Source organism: Zonotrichia leucophrys, chromosome 1A (genome assembly GCF_028769735.1).
Source record: "Zonotrichia leucophrys gambelii isolate GWCS_2022_RI chromosome 1A, RI_Zleu_2.0, whole genome shotgun sequence".
Taxonomy (NCBI): Eukaryota; Metazoa; Chordata; class Aves; order Passeriformes; family Passerellidae; genus Zonotrichia; species Zonotrichia leucophrys.
Window position 1 is genome coordinate 50,353,302 of NC_088170.1, and position 19,101 is coordinate 50,372,402.

The 19,101-nt window shown below is 39.4% G+C and overlaps 1 protein-coding gene across 8 annotated transcripts in view; it reads right to left on the reverse strand.

The window, feature by feature from the left end:
* CADPS2 (calcium dependent secretion activator 2) overlaps positions 1-19,101 on the reverse strand; it is a 284,215-nt gene that overhangs the window by 217,304 nt on the left and 47,810 nt on the right. For all 8 annotated transcript variants that reach the window (XM_064702731.1, XM_064702734.1, XM_064702728.1 and 5 more), the window contains exon 2: positions 9,426-9,539. In XM_064702731.1, the coding sequence (XP_064558801.1) occupies positions 9,426-9,539 (114 nt within the window). The remainder of the gene's footprint in view (positions 1-9,425; positions 9,540-19,101) is intronic.

Below are 19,101 nucleotides of genomic sequence, written 5' to 3' on the forward strand. Positions count from 1 at the left end.
AGACTTGCAAGTGAATAGACTCAAAAAAGGGAAATAAGTGTTTGTGACTAATCTTATGCTGATCAGGAATAAAGATTTGAGAAAAGTTTAGATTTCCTTGAAATTGAAAATTCATCTCTGATTAACATACTTCTTAGACTTGGAAAGCTCTGCTGCAGGAGTGCCCACATCCAAGGAGCAGAACAACATATTATTCATGAAGCATATTTATCACAGAAAATTACAGAGAAACAAACACATGGAAACAAAGGATGCCTGCTGCTCTCAAAGGAAAACCTTCCTTGTTTACGAAAAGTACACCAAGAACAGAAAACTTAAATAAAACAAAAATATCAAGGTCTCATCTCCAGGAGATTATTCATTCTCTCATTCTGGCTGCCAACCAGCATGCTGACATTCAAGCTGAGGGGAAATGCTGAAAGTGAAGTGTTGCTCCGAAGCTCCAAGCACCCAGTTGCAGCTTTCTGGCTGGGCAGTGCTGCACCAGTAGCATGGTGAGCATCTTCACAGTTACTCTGGCATCAGTTCTTCAGGTATCAGGAAGCACAAAGGTGTCCAGAGAAATCAAGTCATATGCACATCTAGGACCATATGCATCTATCTTTTGACTATTTCATAAGGGAAAAAAAAACCAACCAAACAACCAGCAGCATGGTCTTTAATAATCTTGCCAGTCACTGGCAATTGTGCAAGCAGGCAAGCTGTGTGGGACTCTGCTCTGGATGCTGGAGCACATCTCTGTGACCACATGCTGGCAAGCAGACAGACAGCCAGCTCTGACAAGCTGAGGTACAGACAGGGTAGCTCAGGGACCAGCTGCCCTAAACATGTGCTCACCTGCAGACATTCTTCTTCCTTTACATTATTCTTAAAATTTGAATCCCTTCTGATCACTCACTTCTGTAAGGACCATCACTACCTGGGTGAGAGGAATTGCAGAGCAAAATATAAAGCAGTACTAAGTATCAGAACCACACCAGGATTTGGGGCTGTGTTTGCAACCTAGAGAAATAAGAAAGTGAAAGGTCCAAAGAGGGACCATAATAAATGCCTGATATAAAATGATATACCACAGATTAAGAATATGTAATTTGCTCAGTATTTTTGTTTTGCTAAGGAGGCATAAGACAGACACATTTATATATAATGATAATTCAGTAAAAGAAGGGATTGTACGCTTCACATTTAAAACAAAGCAAGCTAAGCAATGACCTCAAATTAATGCAATGACTTTAAGTTAATAGGAAAATCTGAATGAGGAAATTAGGAGAAATGGTTTAATGGCAAGGCCGAGTGGAAAGCAAGTTTCCTTAATGAGGTAGTTACTGTTCACTAGCAATGCTTGAAGAAGGCATTCAGTAACTGGAACAGACTCAGTAATCTGTTTCTCCTAGCATTCTCTGTTTAAGATAATGTTGTTTCTTGTTGAGAATCTTGGGTGGATAGAAACTTTATGCCTGCATTTAACTTTGAAGAAACCTCTTGCTTGCTAAGTGAGGATAGCTTTTTAAAGGCAACATGCAATAGAAAAAGCATCTCTAAAACTTAAGGAAATAAAAGCTTGAGAAGAATCTTGTTTTTCAATGTAGCTTTTCAGAAATACTCCATTGTGGGAAATGCAAATCAAGCAATACTTGGAAAAAAATAATTCAGAAAATATTTACATCATCACTGTCTGTGTTCTGCCTTTACGTTTCTCAGGATATAAAAATTTGTTGTTGGCTTTTGAAATTATTATCAGAACAGATCTGAAATAGAGTTGAGAGAGATCAGTGAGAATTGAAAGCCTCACTTCTCATGTACTGATTTCTGGATTTCAGCCATACATTTGCTGACTTTTTTTATTCCTTACTTCCATGCCTTCTCTAGCTTGGTTTACATAGAGATTAAGAATTCACCATTAACAGCACTTTTGCAAGATATTACTTTTATGTTTAAAAGATTTTGAGAAGTCGCACAGCTCTAAGGATTTGATGGGAAAAGCTTTCTAAAACAAAGTAAAATAGTGACAGAGAGGTTCAATTAAAGCATGCAAAAAAAAAACATTTATCCCACTATCTAGAAATCCAAGAGCAAGCAAAACAATATACAGAGTAAATACCAGTCCTAAAAATTCAGTCTGATGGTGCAGGAAAACAAGAGGTTTTCTCCTTTACTGCTTATTTGTTGAATGGGTTGTGTTTTGGGTGTTTGGTTGGTTGATTGGTTTGGTTTGGTTTGGTTTGGGGGTTTTTTGTGGGGGTTTTGGTTTTTTTTTTTGTGTGTTTAAGCTTGAGAAATCAATCAGACAGTAGTTTTTTTCAATTCAGTGAAATGACTGATTAGATGAATATAGCAATTTTGTGCAGTGGATTGCTAATCAAAACTTGAAGCCTAAAGAAATTGCACGAGAAAATTCTAGAACTAAAAGAGTCATGACACAGAGAGACCCTGCTTGGACTAACTTTGGCTTACATAGCATCTTATAAGAATTTTCAATTGTATTGAGATACTTCAAGTGTACTATAAAGGTGAAACTACATATCTCTCTCTGGTCACAGAGAGAGACAAAAATTCAGTCATGGCTGAATTTCTGTTTAACTGCTAAATGGAGAAAAAAAGTTTCCTGTTGTTCCACAGTGACTTGGAGATTCCCTGAGATACTGTTGAATGGAATCGTGACACACAGATATCACGATAAAAAGACACAAAAGAAAATTCACTGGCATTAACATAACTCTAATGAAATATTTTGTGATATTATTTCCACATCCAGAGGCCTTTAAGGGCTCTGTGCTGAGACCTGGAAAAGGTAGTAGGAAGGATAACTTAAAAATATCAAGAGTTATCACCCTTTCATGATGAAATGAAAGAAAAATTCTTCCACATAGTAATTTTCAAATTTTAAAAAACCCCACAGAATAAAATCTCCTTACTATCTCCTGCAAGATTTTGGCAGATGGGATGTTAAACCGTCATATTTTTTGCCAGTATCAGGCTAGCTGAAAAAATTCCCACTGCTTTTAGTTGCCCAGAAGACAGTATCAACAAAAACATGTATAGTGTATGTCTCAGTGCAACATGCTGTTAATTGCAAAACCAAGGTTCAGATAAGTTTTATTTTCCTCTGAGACTGAGTAAAACAGAACTGAGATTAGGGAAGAAAACAATTAAGCAAAGCAGACCAAATTCACTGTTGTGTAACAGTGTGGGCCATTGCTGGTTTTCTAATTGGTTTGTTCAGATTAATAGACATTCAGAATTTATCTAATAAACAAGTAGCTAACATCACATAATGCTTACTACAGTAGACATCCCTCACTACCAAACACTAATTGCCTCTGCAGTGTAGTGTCAGACCTAACAGGCATCCTTCTTTGCCTGGGACAACAACAGTCACCAAACAAAAATTGATACCATTACTGGAAAATTTTTAATCTATATCCATCCCTTTCTGTCTTCCTATCAGCACATCCAAATCAAAGGACTGGTATAAGTAATGCACTACACTCTATCCATCAACCACCTACCTAATATAAAAGTTTGAAATACAAGTCTTTTACAACCATGCTAATATGGAAACCTTACAGCATCCTCAAAGGAATAGTGATCATCCACAAATATCAGTGTGCAGAGAGACTGGACAAGCACAGTGTCAATGGCAGCTGTGTGTTTCTGTGCAGGTGTACAGCCTCTCTGACACCACACAGGTGAGAGTGAAAAGGGGAGTTCCAGTCTGGAAACACAAAGAATAGTTACACTTAGCTATGAGTGAAGCAAGGGACTTTGTGGATTTCAGCACTGACACACTTCCCATGCAGCAGCAACACAACAGCACTCTCAAGAGAAAGCTGCACATCACAAACCCTGCAGTTCCACTCTGTCAGGTCTCTCCTTAGTGTGAAGGGGTCCAGATCATGCAAAGCACGTTTTAATTTGTTGTATCTTATCTCCCCCTCACTTCTTTAAGGAAAATAATTAGACTGCTAACAGTGAGACAATCTCCATTACATGCCAAATTGTAGTTGGTGATCCAAAACACTGAAGGCATTAGAGCTTCTTTAGCAGAGAGGATGACCTACATAAACCTGTGTTATGCATCTTTCCTGGGGGTGCCCTAAAGTTTCTAAGAAGCTTTTAAAAGAACTGGCCTACACCAGTTCTAACAGCTAAAATAACAGAACCCATAGAATATTACACTGACCTCAAGTCTGACCATGTTTTCAAGCACCTGGAAGGAAATTGTGGAAGTGCCAATAGGCTGCAACTACAAATGTGTTGAAAGGCATCCTCACAAGGCAAACTACAAGATTATCCTAAAGTTAATATAAAAAAATATCCTTTTGAAACAGCTTCTCCAAATGAGACTGTACAAACCATAAATCCCATGCTGGTGTAGTACTCAGATTTTTGAAGAGAACTTGAACAGAGCAAAAAGCCCATATCCTTAAATACATGTGCATGGCAACTATGACTTTTTAAAAACATGAAAGCAGACACCAGTGAATTTTCACTCTGAACCTTTTATCTTCTACACTTATTAGCTTAATGTATTTAAATAAATGGTTAATCTACTGATTCCATTCTTTTATCTCAATAATATAAAAATTGAATGTTCCAACATTTAATTACTATTTATTTTGTGTGTACTATGTTTTGATTCTAATGAATGCTTTCTGTTTCCTTTAGGTGTCATCTTCATCTCTGAAACATTCATCATGATCAACTATGCCTTTTGTTTCCTTGAATAAAAATGGTGTGCCTAAAATAGCTGACAGTAAAAATAAAATTGTAAAAGCAACCAAAGCACCACTTACTCCAGAAAGCTAGATCCTTTTTCTCATTTCATCAGTGAGATCCTTCTGCCCTCACATCCATGCAAAAAATTTTCAGATCAAGTTTTCCATAATCACAGGTAGAAATAGCATCGTGTCACTCCTTTCTCTACAGAAATACCTCAACTTTTTCTACAGAGTAACAAATCACTTAAGTTCTTCACATAAAAAAACTCTCATGAACAAAATTCAACCTTTTCTAAGGATAAGTGCAAGGATTTGCATTAGCAGTTCAGGATTTGGTACCAAAGGAGCTTGGTAATTGTAGAACACTTGGCTCACTTCCTGCAGAAGATGAAAGGTGCCACCTATGCACACTGGTATGAAGGAAGGGAAAGGCTTTCTTTTACCACTTAGAAAGCTGTTAAGGGTAGATTTGGGTTGGATGTAAGGAAGAAATTTTTATAATAAGGGTGGTCAAATACAAGGACATATTGTCCAGAGAATTTTTAGATGCCCCATTGATGGAAGCCCTCAAAGTTAGGCTGGATGGGACTTTGGGCAACTGATCTACTGAAAAATGTCCCTGCCTGTGGCAGGCAGATTGGAATAGATGATCTCTGGAGTTCCTTCCCACTCAAATCATTCTATGATTCTATGACATGGGTCCTCTTATTTTTCTTATTTTTTATTTAATTTGTTTTCTACTTTCAGTTCATTTTTGGCAGCCTGGTAGTGCCAAACTAACACCTAGGTTTCTGTACACAAATCCCCTCAATTTAAACAGAAAGTATGTTAAATATGATCTTTGTATCACAGGCAAACTGGTACAGTCAAACAAACTCTGATTTTAAATTCTCAAACACCCCACAGTACTAAGTGTTACAGATCCTGCATTTAACATTCAGATTTAAGCAGCATGAAGTAATCAAGGCTTAGAACCACATATTTAAAATGGAACAGCAAGAAAAACAGGAAAAACACCAGTATGGAGTACTTCTTTAGGCAGTGCTGGAAACCTGAGAACTTGCAATCATTACAATATGGAAAACGTTTTCACAGTATTTCAAATATTCATTACAGTTCTTTGCACCCATTTTACCGATATCTAAGACTGCATACATTCAAGAATAATGGATTAGCACTGTGAGTTTAGCCCAAGGTATATGCATACCTATTAGAGGTAAGTATATTACAGGTGGTGAATAAACCTCCCAGGGCTCTGCCCAGCAGCATTTTCCAACCTCAGTGCAAGAGCACACAAGAATTGATGAATGGAAGATTATCTACTATTTCACAAACAAGTTTTTAAAATACAGGGTTGAATTAAGCAAAAAAAAGGATTTAATTTCATAAGTCACTTTCTCACTTAATTTTATACTTAGCAGTGTGTCCAATATAATTACTCATAAAAAATTGCCATATGATTGAATTTTTCTCTTTATCTGAAAAGTAGCACTAGCATCTGATGTTCTACTGATTAGAATCTGGCTCAATGTCTGTCTGTAATGGAATTTTCCACACACAGAAAAATAAAATCCTATGTTAATTCTCAGAGAAGAATTTCAGAAAGAGTAAACATTTCCATACCTTCTCTAAACTGAGACTGAAGAGAAAAACAAGATAATCATACTTTAATGTATACAAAAAAGAAACATGCTAAATTTCAGTGAGACTTTCAGAAAATATGATGGGATTCTAGAGGGAGATTACACAGAATATGAAAATAACCTTTTCTGGAGAGTTAAAGAAGAATTTATGAAACTTTTCCTATGAATATGAATTTTTTTTTCTACTAATTTTTTATGACAAATGAAAACTGATGCCAGATTATTCATACATAATCTTAAAAACAACAGTAGCATTGGAAAAGACATAGTGGAGGAAATAAGGCAAAAAACTTGACTGGTGCAAACTTCCCAAGTGTTCTAACACAGGAGCAGGACTTAGAGCCAGTGAAATTAATACTGAAATTCATATTTCTTTATTTAGCAAACAAATTGCTCTTTCTGTAAATATTTATAAAAAAGCAAATCAAAGACTTAGCAATAATAAGTTTCTAAACCCTTGGAGCTTTTTCTTAAGATTCTTAACAGGACACAGTCTGAACAAACTCATTAATGACAGATTAGTGTGAAAACACCTGCAACTACTGATACAGAATTTATGTCACATCCCCAAAGCAGACCTTCTCTTTCACATTCAAACTTAAAGCAGAAAATCAACTACAGTAATGAATATACTCTGGATTTACAAACAATATTACAATAACTCTCAAACCATGCCTACTGCATAGGATTAAAGACAAGTTAATAATTTTCAGAATAAAATAATTACTGGGCAGACCACATATTTCTTTCCTGCTTTATCAGGTAAAATTAAACTGTAGGTGAGCAACTGAAGTATAAGGAAATTAACACAGAAGTTTGTAAGATGCCATATGCCAGAAACAAGGAAGATGCCCATAATTCAAAGTACTAACAAACACCACATGGAAGATGTGATGGACCATATGTGGTAGACGTGGAGAGGAGAAAGCACCAAAGCCCAGCATCAACAGAGCACACAAAGAAGTAATAGAGACTAATATTTTCAACCAATGGGTAGCAACGATAAGGAAAAAGGCACAAGAGATGCATGCAAGTAAATATGAGAATATGTGATCAGATCCAGTAAATTTGATTAAAATGCATTAAAGAGGAGCAGTAACTTGAACTAAGTCTCCAGCTGGATTCCACCACTGCACTGGTCATAAAATCTACTGGTAACTATCTACTACAACCCTGAAAAGAAATTAAAAATCACTAGCAAATGCTGACTCCAACTGCACAACTGGAAAGGGTTGTGCAAGTCTGAAAGAAAGTCTGTGGAAAGAATGCAAAATGGAATTGGGAGGCTGAGATAAACAAAAAAAAGACTGAAATTAGAGCTGGTATATCAGATGATGGTATACTAACACAGGATGAAGTCATTATACCTTTAGTGTCATTATATCCTTGACAGTAATGCTTTGGAATTCTCTGTTTGAAACTGGACACTCAAAACACAATTCAAAATGGTGAATGTCTGAAAATAGCTGGAAAATTTGAGCCGTTCATTTTGCAAGGCTATCTTAGATTATTATGCACAGCCTTTCACTGCAAGAGCAGATATGCTAAAAACCAGTTCTCAACTAATTTTAAAAATTTCATTAAAAAAGGCATGAAGTAAATCTTAACAGAACAGTTACTGTTTAGACATTTATTTTCAAATAATTTTTATTCACTATCACATCCTTTCCGAAGAGCAGACTACTTCCTCTAACACATCAAGCTTTTTACACAGTGTGCTAAAGAATGAACCTTTAAGTCCTTTTCACTTCTACCCTCTGTTCAGTGTCTTGAGACATCCCCCTACTCTGAAACCCATTGCTGGGCCACTGAGTAGCTCAGCCTTGCCCTGCACCATCTTCCAAACTGTCCTTCCTCCCAGCCTTAACTTCTTCATTGGCTATACAGAAAAATGGATTACTTTCTAACCACTTCTGTCATGTTGTTACACACCTAAAATAGTACCTAAAAATTCTAGTTTCACATGCAGACCTATCCCTATCTTTTCACAAGTCTTTTTGTGAGAATCCCTTAATTTCAAATGTCACAGCACCGATCAGGCCATAATATGGGAGAAGGCACACTGAGTTTTATGGTTTCTACACAAATTTCTATTTCTACACACTGAGTCCATGATTTCAGCACAAAAGGAAAACCATTTGCCATCCTTCTCTTTTTTCTTGTGCAATATAATTTACTGTAGATAAAACCAATCCAGGACATAAATCACATCTTTTTCTACTCGAGGAAAAAGTTATTCATCAGCAAAGAATAGCTGACAGGAAAAATGAACAAATAATATACCAAAAATAAAGCTAAATTTTGAAAAAAAAAGTGGTGGGCTGAAATATGAGGGAAGATCTCTCAAAAGGCATAGAAGTTTAACATCCAGCCTTTTTGATTCATTGAGCAGGTCAGAAGTTAGACAAAGCAAAATGAAAATAGCAACATTTACTAAGAGTAACAAGTTAATTCATTAGCCGTATGCTGCTGATTGACAGGGAACTGTCCTCTAGTTTGGAACTGGACCTGTCACTTAGGCAATTAAAGCTTCACCTACGGATCTGCACTGGGGCTGCAGGCACTGAACATGCCTGGGAGGTCACAGCAGATTGTGAGAGCTGGCCTGTCTGCACAGTTCTTCTGTTCTTTTGGAAGGCAACAGGCAGGTCTTCACCAAAACATTCTGCACGGCAACTAAAAATCTGAAGACACATTTCTCAGGATGGTAACACCAAGTGCTGATTAAAAGAGCTACCTTGGACATATGGAGATAAAGATAGCAGTGCCTAGCTGTATCAAATGCTGCCAGGAAGATTTTTAGCACCAGGGGTTTTTCATTTTATCTTCTCTTATAAATTTTTTCCCCTTCTTAAAAAAGGGTGGATATTTTCCAGTTCAGTTTCTCTCCTGTGCTCAGGCAGTAGATTTCAACTTTTAAAACAGCAAAGCTGGTTTAGGAGGAAATAGTTTCTGGAAGGTTTGGAAGTTCACAGCCTTTGAAACTTAAAATTACTTTCCTTGTACCTGCATTAAAAGGCATGCTATGAACATAACAGAGAGCACAAAGCACACAGCTCACCTCATAGTAGCTCCTCACAGCATTGCAAAATGCTTCATCTGCTACAATTTGTGTCTCCCCATTCAAAAAGGCCTGGAAACGCTCCTTCAGTACCTGCAGCTGCTGCTTGTTGAGCTGTGCAAGAGAAAAACAAGGAGAGGGGAGAGAAGAAAATAAATTCAGTTAGTCTCCATGTAATAATACACAGCACTGCACACACCTGGAACCTGTGAACAGGAAAAGACAACAGAGGCTCCCTGGCCACCTGGCTCCCTGGAGAGTGGAGCTATTGGAGTCCCAGCTGGACAAGCCACGCTGTGGCAGCCAGACATGCACACAGGCAGCATGCAAGGAAACTTCTGCTCTTCCCCTGGTGTCCCTGGGATGCCAGAGGTAGGTCTGCATGGATACTTCTGTGCAGTATTTCATATGCACATACTGAATATAATGGTTGATCTTCTCCATGGTAGCAGCAGCAGCTGATAAAACAGCTCTTAGCTTGTCTTCAAATACATAATTTTCTTTTCAGTCTTCCAGTAACTGAACAAAAACAAATGAGATGTCTCCATTTCTTGGAGTAAACTAAGCACTACCACTGGAGTGCCTCAACAAGCATGTGCACTGTGAAGAAAATGGAGTTCCAGCCACTGATGCTACAACATTATGAATGACATGAAACAACTGGATCTTCGGGAAGAGCAGACAATGGCTCCAAGATTGACACCCAATAACTCTTGGTGGACTTCATACCAAAGCTGAGTACATTTTGAAAACAAACTCCTAGAAGAGCACATTACACAATTAAACCTTGCAATCAACCCATTTTTATCAAAGTTTAATTTTAAGGGAAACAGCAAAGTTCAGAAGCTCTCCAGGGATCTGAGATCCAGGTCTTTTGCCAGGGTTTCTATCCACTCCTGAATTATTTAATAGGCTATTTCTCCTTATCAGATCTGTGAGAAGCTTGAATATCACATCATGTTCTTGAACTTTAACACTAAAAAAATTTCAAACACAACTGACAGAAAGGTTTCTCATCCCTCCTGTATGTTGTTTAAGTAAAACAAACAAACAAACAAACATATAGACAGAAAATGTAAATATTTTTCCAGAGGGAAGAAAGTGTTATTTTTAATGTTTAACCTGCAGCAAATAAAACTGCCCACAATGGCATAATTTCTTATTGAAGATTTTTTTGGCATTTACAGTAAACATGGTGGCCTTAGGCTTTCAGGTCTTTTATGTCAACACATAAGTCATTTAAGCTACAACACTGTTATCAAATTAGCAAAATCTCTGCTATCCTGATAATGGGCCTACTGTGGACAACTTCTATTTTCTTAATTATCACAGGAAGATATTCATTCTACACAAAGTTTGCTAAGTCTGCAAACTGATGTGGTTGTTTGAAAAATCTAACAATTTTCTGCAAAACTCTCCAAATTGATTACAAACCTGAAAGCTGTTTTATTTTGACAGGAAACAACAGCATAGATGCCATCTATATACTGGGTACCAGAAATCCTCTAAAAAAAAGGCAATGTAGGCAGTAGTGATGCAAAGCCAAAAAACTATGCCTCTGAAAAAAAATTCAAGCTAGTTATAAATACATTATAATTCTGTTCCTCATTTAACAGAACAATTAACGATACAGAACAAGCCTCAGGAGACCCCCATGGAAAAAAAAGGCTTCCTGTAGAGGCAAGCAAACTTCAACAGAGGTTGCTGTGACTTGGACAAATTTCCTGGACGAACTCCTGAGAGTAGCAGCCTGACACTGACACCCCATCCTGTACCACTGCTAATTAAAAATCAATGGGAGAATTATTCATACTGTGTCTGCACATCCACCCAAAACAGCACCTATTCACCTGCCTGCCAAAAATCCACTCCTTGCAAAGACTTGATAGCTGTTTCTAACCGAAATCAAACTTCATTGCACTGATCTGATTCCTCTTATTTTTCTCTCATTTTCTAAATACTTTGGACAAGCTGAGATACCAGAAATGCAAATATTTATGGATGTTTTGAGGGTTTTTTTTCCAGCATACACATGTTCTTTTGGGGGAGTTAGAAAAGAGATGAGCACTCTCACAGACAGTGCCCCTCTGCAGAGCAAGCAGCTCCTTCATCCCCTGGAATATTCACAGCTCTGCCACGAGAGCATGCAGGCTTCCTGCCAAGGCAATTATGAAAATGTGTTTTCATGCTTGCAGACTTCATTCTTTAGGTGATTTGCTTCTCTATTACCCCCACACCAAACAAAACCTTATGAATAAGGCAATGAAATATAAATTTAATTCTGACTTTCTCATTTCTAACCATCATAGTTCAGTAAACTGAAATGCCTTTAAAATATTTAATATATGGCTTCCATATTCACTACCTTAGGTAGTAAGAATTTCTAAGGTTTGAGTGGCATTTTAGGATTACTGTATATTTCTTAAATTACTTTTATTTCCATGCAAATCTGGATGTACAGAATAAAGTTCTCCTGCAAAGCTAAAAAATAATAGTATTTCCAATGGAAAAGATGAAAAGCTACAACTTGTACTAAGGATGATATGAAGTCTATTTAACATGTCCCAAGTACTGTCATATATAGAAATGCAGTTAACTGTGAAGATACAGAATAATTTATAGTAGTCTACTACAGCATACAGCTCCTCTGGGTTTTTTTACTTGTCAGAATATTGAGTGTACAGTGAATTCTCTCTCATCTCTTTTGTTATGTTGGTCATTTTTAATGAATTCATTAACACTCTTCAATTTGAAGCACTTAAAAATGAAACAAAGCTAACAGTAAAAGTAATAGCTTGGAAATGTGGAGAGAAAAAGAAAGACTAATTGCCTTGGAATGCTGTAGCAGCAAAAGCAGGGAAACAGGCATTTGTACAGGACATTAGCTCTTGGATACTGCCAAGCAGCTCAACCTGTCAAAGCCTGAGCCACCTTTGAAGTTGGTCCACATGGAATGAGCTCCCGTAATGGAGCTCAAATCCTTCACAGCAGCACTTCCTTTCAATGGCACAAGGCTCTCCTCTGCTCTGTGCAAGATCCATGCACATCAGACCTTGGCTTTCAGTCAGCTCTCATCTTCACTGCCAGTGCCTCTGCTTCCACATTTTAATTTTAGTAGGAATAACTACAAACAGGAAATTTAAAATTAAAGAAATACATTACTATATGTACCTCCAAATTTAAACTAAACTGGGAATACTACCAAAAGTTCACAGCAAAGCCTCATTGATTCTGCTGCTTTCCATTAACCTGCTTCAGCTTTCTATTGCTTCTTTGGATTTCGCAGTCTCAGTGGCATAGAATCTGTTGTCATAACTCTGTGTGATACTTCATGAGCAACTACTGCTGCTTCATGGGAGAATGTATACTGTAACTAAATTCCAGTGACTCAGAATATCAGATCTGAGTGCATTCTGCAGGATGACTGAAGATAAGTAAAGACAAATTTAAGGGAAAACAAGATTAACTGCCCTCAGATTTGTTTTTCCTTACTGCAGTCACACAACAGATAAAAAGTTTTCTTCCCTTTCATACCTGTGTCTTTCAAAAAAGGTAACTTTTTTTCGCTTTACATTTGCTAGCCTTAATAAGCTATCAAACAATGAAAATTTTTAAGAGTAAACTTCTCAAAGAGCTATTTAAATAAAGTAAGAATAACTTTTTCAAGTTGCAGTAGCAATTTAACCAGAGTAATATAAAAGCATGAAAGAGCCTCAAGCATTTAACCACTAAAAAAACTTTCTCACCTTGCATTTAACATTTCAAAGAACTCATATATCCAGCTATATTCATCTTTGAGCATTAATTTAAAGATTTGCTTTTTCCCTTCTAAAGTGAAAGCTGGATATGAAAACCTAGGGGCACTTCTGGTTTAGCTCCACTTATACCTTTAAACAATTTCAATAAATGGCTTTTACACAGAATTTAAAATCCTATTTTTATAAGAAGTCACATTTCAAATAGATGTCGAAGTTCAGGGAGTTATTCCAATGTCACAAGTTTTGCTTCCTTAAATAATAAACTCCAATGAAGGAAAAACAAAACATTTTTAAGAGTAATACGATTTTTGTATACTCTTTTCGATATTTTGTACTGTATACATACGATAATCGTAAAAAACAATTTTTAAGAGTAATACTGCTTATTTCTCTTTGAAAGACAGAAGGAAAAAAAATGAAATTGTAGCTTCACTGTGCTTGATGCTTCACTAAGAGCATCTTCATCTGCTTCTTGCTGCCTGAGTACACAGAGCACTCACTACTGCCCTGATCACATGCAGCCAACAGCAGCTGGCAGAGACGTAACTCACGGGACCACTGCCCTGAGAAAACTTTAGAAATGAAAAGGTTTAACAGGTGGCTAACAGTTCATGGGCCTCAGCCAGGCTGGTACTGCCACTGTCCCCACAGAGCAACGGGCTGGGTGTGGTGCTGGGCAGTGACACTCAGAGCCATGGCGGGGACATGGGGAGCCATGGCGGTGACACTTGGGAGCCATAGCAGTGACACTTGGGAGCCATGGCGGTGACACTTGGGAGCCATAGCAGTGACACTCGGGAGCCATAGCAGTGACACTTGGGGCCATGGCGGTGACACTGGGAGCCATGGCGGTGACACTTGGGAGCCATAGCGGTGACACTTGGGAGCCATAGCAGTGACACTCGGGAGCCATAGCAGTGACACTTGGGAGCCATGGCGGTGACACTTGGGAGCCATAGCAGTGACACTCGGGAGCCATGGCGGTGACACTGGGAGCCATGGCGGGGACACTTGGGAGCCATGGCGGGGACACTCGGAGCCATCACAGGGACACTGGGAGCCATAGCAGTGACACTCAGAGCCATGGCGGGGACATGGGGAGCCATGGCGGTGACACTTAGAGCCATAGCAGTGACACTTGGGAGCCATAGCAGTGACACTTGGGAGCCATGGCGGTGACACTGGGAGCCATGGCGGGGACACTCAGAGCCAAGGCGGGGACACTTGGAGCCATCGCAGGGACACTGGGAGCCATGGCGGGGACACTCGGAGCCATCGCAGGGACACTGGGAGCCATGGCAGTGACACTCAGAGCCATGGCAGTGACACTCAGAGCCATGGCGGGGACACTCGGAGCCATGGCGGGGACACTGGGAGCCATGGCGGGGACACTCAGAGCCATGGCAGGGACACTGGGAGCCATGGCAGGGACACTCGGAGCCATGGCCGGTGACACTGGGAGCCATGGTGGGGACACTTGGGAGCCATCGCAGCGACACTCGGAGCCATCGTGATGACACTCAGAGCCGTCACCGTGACACTCAGAGCCGTCGCGATGACACTCGGAGCCATGGCGGTGACACTGGGAGCCATGGCGGTGACACTGGGAGCCATGGTGGGGACACTGGGAGCCATGGCAGTGACACTCGGAGCCATGGCGGTGACACTGGGAGCCATCGCCACCTTGCAGTGGGCGCGGGACACCGCGGGCTGCGGCTCCGCCCACTCTGGGATTGCATTTCCGGAGCATCCCCAACCCTGACCACAACACCAGCAACAGCACTGCCTGTTCCCTGCTCCCTCCCACAGTGCAGAGTGCAACTCCCCTCTTCAGACCATATGGGAATTTTAGGGAAATAGCCGGAAGTGATGGCTGCAACTACAGACAGAGCAAGATGAAATATTTCTTACACAGACTGCAAAAACACAGGGGTAGGGAGGAGCCAGCCACAGAGCCACCTGCTGAACCCTCAGTGCTGCAACGTGTATTGTCTGTACCACTCCACTAAGTCCCCGAATACTTTAAAGAAATAAGATGCATTTTTATTTCAAAATTATGCCATTTTGTAAAATGTCTTTGCAGTAATTGGTTTTGAAAAACTTTAGTCAAAGCTGTAATTTTTGAGAGCAGAGTGGAAAAAGAGCCTGATGAGGGTTCCCTCAAACACCTGTCCCTCTCTTCCAATTCAGTCAGAAGATAAATTTTCATCTGGCGATTTAAGAAAACGGAAGGTACAAATAAATCTTTTCCAGTCAACTTCTCACACATATCTTTGAACATAACTTTGTTTCTTGTCCTGACAACCTCTTGGTCAAGGGGAAAATCAAAAAAACCCCAAAAAATAAGATGAAATTCTGTCAAGGACTAGCTCATCCCACTGCCACAGTAGCATGCTCAAGAATGTTGACCTCAGTGACTCCCTCCCTGTGTCTCCTCTGCAGGCTCTCCCAGTGCAGCTGGGAGGCAATACTGATGCTCAGCCCATCACAGCAGCTCTCCTCCCCCCAGATCAGCCTTAGCATTTGAATGGTAGGAGTGGATCTAAGGACACCTGAAAAAACTCTCACTCTGCTGCTGAGTGAGACTCAAGAGCCACCCCAGGTTGAATTCACCATCCTGCTGTAATTAGAGCTTCCCATCACCCTCCGTAGTGGTGGGGAGGGCTTTATCCACAGGGCCAGACTGGAAAGCCACACACAGCTCCTCTGTGAGAGCCAAGAACAAGGCATGGAACCTTAGGCTGAACCCATCATTATCCTCTCTTTCCAGAAAAACATAACACTTGTGCCACATCATTGCCTCTTAGTGAGCTTCATCTCACACTGGTGATGAGAATAAGCCTGCAAAGCAAATGGCCTGTTATAAACAGTGATTCTTGCTCTGTTTTTTCTCTCTCTCTCCCATCTTGCCTCCCCTTCCAGTCTCGGTCTACAAAAGGATAATACTTGTATTTCACAGCAGAGACAGAGAGTATTCATTTATAATGGATTATTTTCTTCTGAGGAAGAAGACTAAATAAACAGTATTAGAAAATATCAGTACTAAGACAGAGGTGATAGCTTCGTGGTTACTGTGCTGAATTATGCAGGTCCTAATTATGTGCAATAATGGTCCTATACAGCATGTGGGTGGCACACAATATATGCTGTCCCCTACTCCTCATTGCATAAACCAGTGTGATTTTCTAAAAAAAGGATAAATATTTTGCTGTCACTTAGCAACCTCGGCTGTTCTTTGATTTTCTTGAAGTTGAAGCTATTCCAAGTAAAACAGTGTCTGTAAGGATTCTGTTTGCTGTCATTCCATGCACACTACACTCAGTACATAATTCTAGTGTAACAATTCAGTGCCTTGTAGCATCAAATATTAGCTTACCAAAATCAGCCAATTCATTTACCAAACACATTTATCATTCTTTATAATCTAACAAGCACAACATTGCATTTACCTTTCAGTGGCTTGTTTAAAAATCAGAACATTATCATTACCATAATGGTCAGTCAATTCCACTTACAGGGTGTTTTAGCTATAAATATTTTATGCATCATTAGGTCTGAAATCTTAAACAATTTCATTGTCCAGAGGAGCATATTCAAGATTCTTTGGCAGAATTGTAAAATATCTCCAAGGACCAGAGGGTTTGGGGGTTAGTTTTCTTCAGGGAGTAGAGGTGATGGCACAAAAATTCCAGGCAGTGAGCAAAGCAAAGCCTGATATATGTGAAGGCATTCAAGTGTATCTCACTGACCACCAAAATATAGAACTGGAGACAGATTCCAGCAAGGTCAGATTGGCACCTGAGAGGAAAAGAAAAACAGGTGTTTTGATAATGAAGAGGAACAAGTATTTTGTGGGGGAAAAGAAGAAATAAAAATCAGACTTTCCTAATTTTTTGGCAGAAGAGTGAGAAAATATATAAATAAATACAGGATAATTTAACTGCTTAGAACACATTCATAACAATGATAGGTTTCTTTCTTGTTGAAAGAAAAGTCAAACTTTTACAGACTATGCCATGCTAGAAAAGAAAGAATCTGCTATGTGTTTTTCCTAAAGGCAGTAAATAACACACCCCAATAAAAGCTATCTCCACCGAGATGAGGTTGTCAGTACAGTTGCAATCATTTTCTTTGTACCTACTCCTACTACCTGAGATTTGCTGTAGAATTTAGCTGACAATCATCAGCTAAATTTATAATATTTGTTTCCTCTGTGCTGTGCTTCACTGATGTCCTCTTAGTCTGGAGTGGCTGCCAGAGCTCTGCAGCTAGGGCAGCTCAGTTCTGCTGTCCCTTGTGACAGCCTCCTTGAGGCCATGTCCCATGCAGGGTACACAGGGGCACTGCAGCCTTACTTCCCTGAGATTGCCAGAGTTACAAGGAGAACAGTCATGCCTGAGAGCTATGCAAACAAAGCTTCCAGCCAAGGAAACTGGTGATGACTCATGCAGCGACCATGAAAACCATGCCCAGTAGGAGTACACAGTGATGTGTGGCCACAGTGGGAACCTCAGCTACCAGTGCCTTTCATAGAGACCTTCAGGATAACTCAGTCCCAACCCCTGCACTGTGGGAAGCAAACCTTCCACTAGACCACTGGTTGGCTAGATGGACTGATTTTCTGATCAATTAAAAACCAGAAGAAATTACAGAAACAGAGGTAAAGTCTGGCCTGTAAGGTCATTAACAGTTAAGTAATCACATCATATGGACATGTATACTTTACACATGTGAATACACAACCCAATTTAACCATGGTATAGTAGAACTAGGATGCTCAAGGACTCTTAATATTAGAAACTACATGAAAAAAGTAAATACTGTGCTAAGCCAAGTGACCTTCAGTTTTGTCAGGCAAGGACACCCCTGGTTCTGAAAGAGGACTTCAACTCTGAAGGAGCTACCCAGGTATCATCTCATCTTGTACACTTCTATCTGTAATATGCTCTTCTACCTTGGAAACCTGCAGTGGGAAGAATTTCTACTTTGAAATCCTTTCCCAGCCTCACAAGAGGAGCCTTCAAACATTCTCATCTCTTAATTTTCTAGGAGCCTCAGGAATACATTTGTAACAAACAAAATCTAGAAACCATCTGAACAATAAATACAAACATCTGCATACCATCGCAATAAACATCCTCCGTGAGAGACACATCCAAGTCCCTGAACACATTTATTTCTCAGCATGCAATATGACTTAGAACCAGCACAGCAGATAATCTCATGAAGACTACAGGGATGAAACTAAGCAACTGCACATGGCCACCAATCTGCACTTAAAAGCTCCTTCAATGCAAAGACAGCACTTGCCATGAAAATGCTCCTCCCTTTCTGACTTGTCGGCCCCATCTCCCAGAACTCTCTCTGGAAAATACTTTTCATTAACCTAGAGGACTGCAGTACTCATGAACCCATGAAAGATTAGTTTTGTTTTTCATTATAAGATTCTACCAGAGAAACATCCAATAAATAAGTACAAGTTTTATCATGTCCCCTGCCAATACTGTGTACACCTTCCACAAACTACCTATTCTCTAACGTAAGTAACTCTGAAACTTTTTGCTTTTGCCATTTTAATGGCAAAAAGTTTTTAATATCTCACATACCAAAAACTCCCTTTTGTTTTACCACCTCCGCCAGTCAAAAAGACCAATCTAATAGGAGGACTTTATTTTTCCCCACAAATCTTGTTCTTCTTAAATCAAAGAGCCATGATTGCTACAGGATTATTCAACACTGGAAGTCAATCTAATACACTCAAATGGAAATTCTTAATACACCACTAGGCTTTCTCATCAGGATATGCAGGAGATTCTCCACCATTTGAAGACTAAAGTATAAAGGAACATCTCCCTGAATCAAATATTCTAGCTGAGAGAAAGGATTTGAAAAAATGAACAAAAGGATTTATTTACATG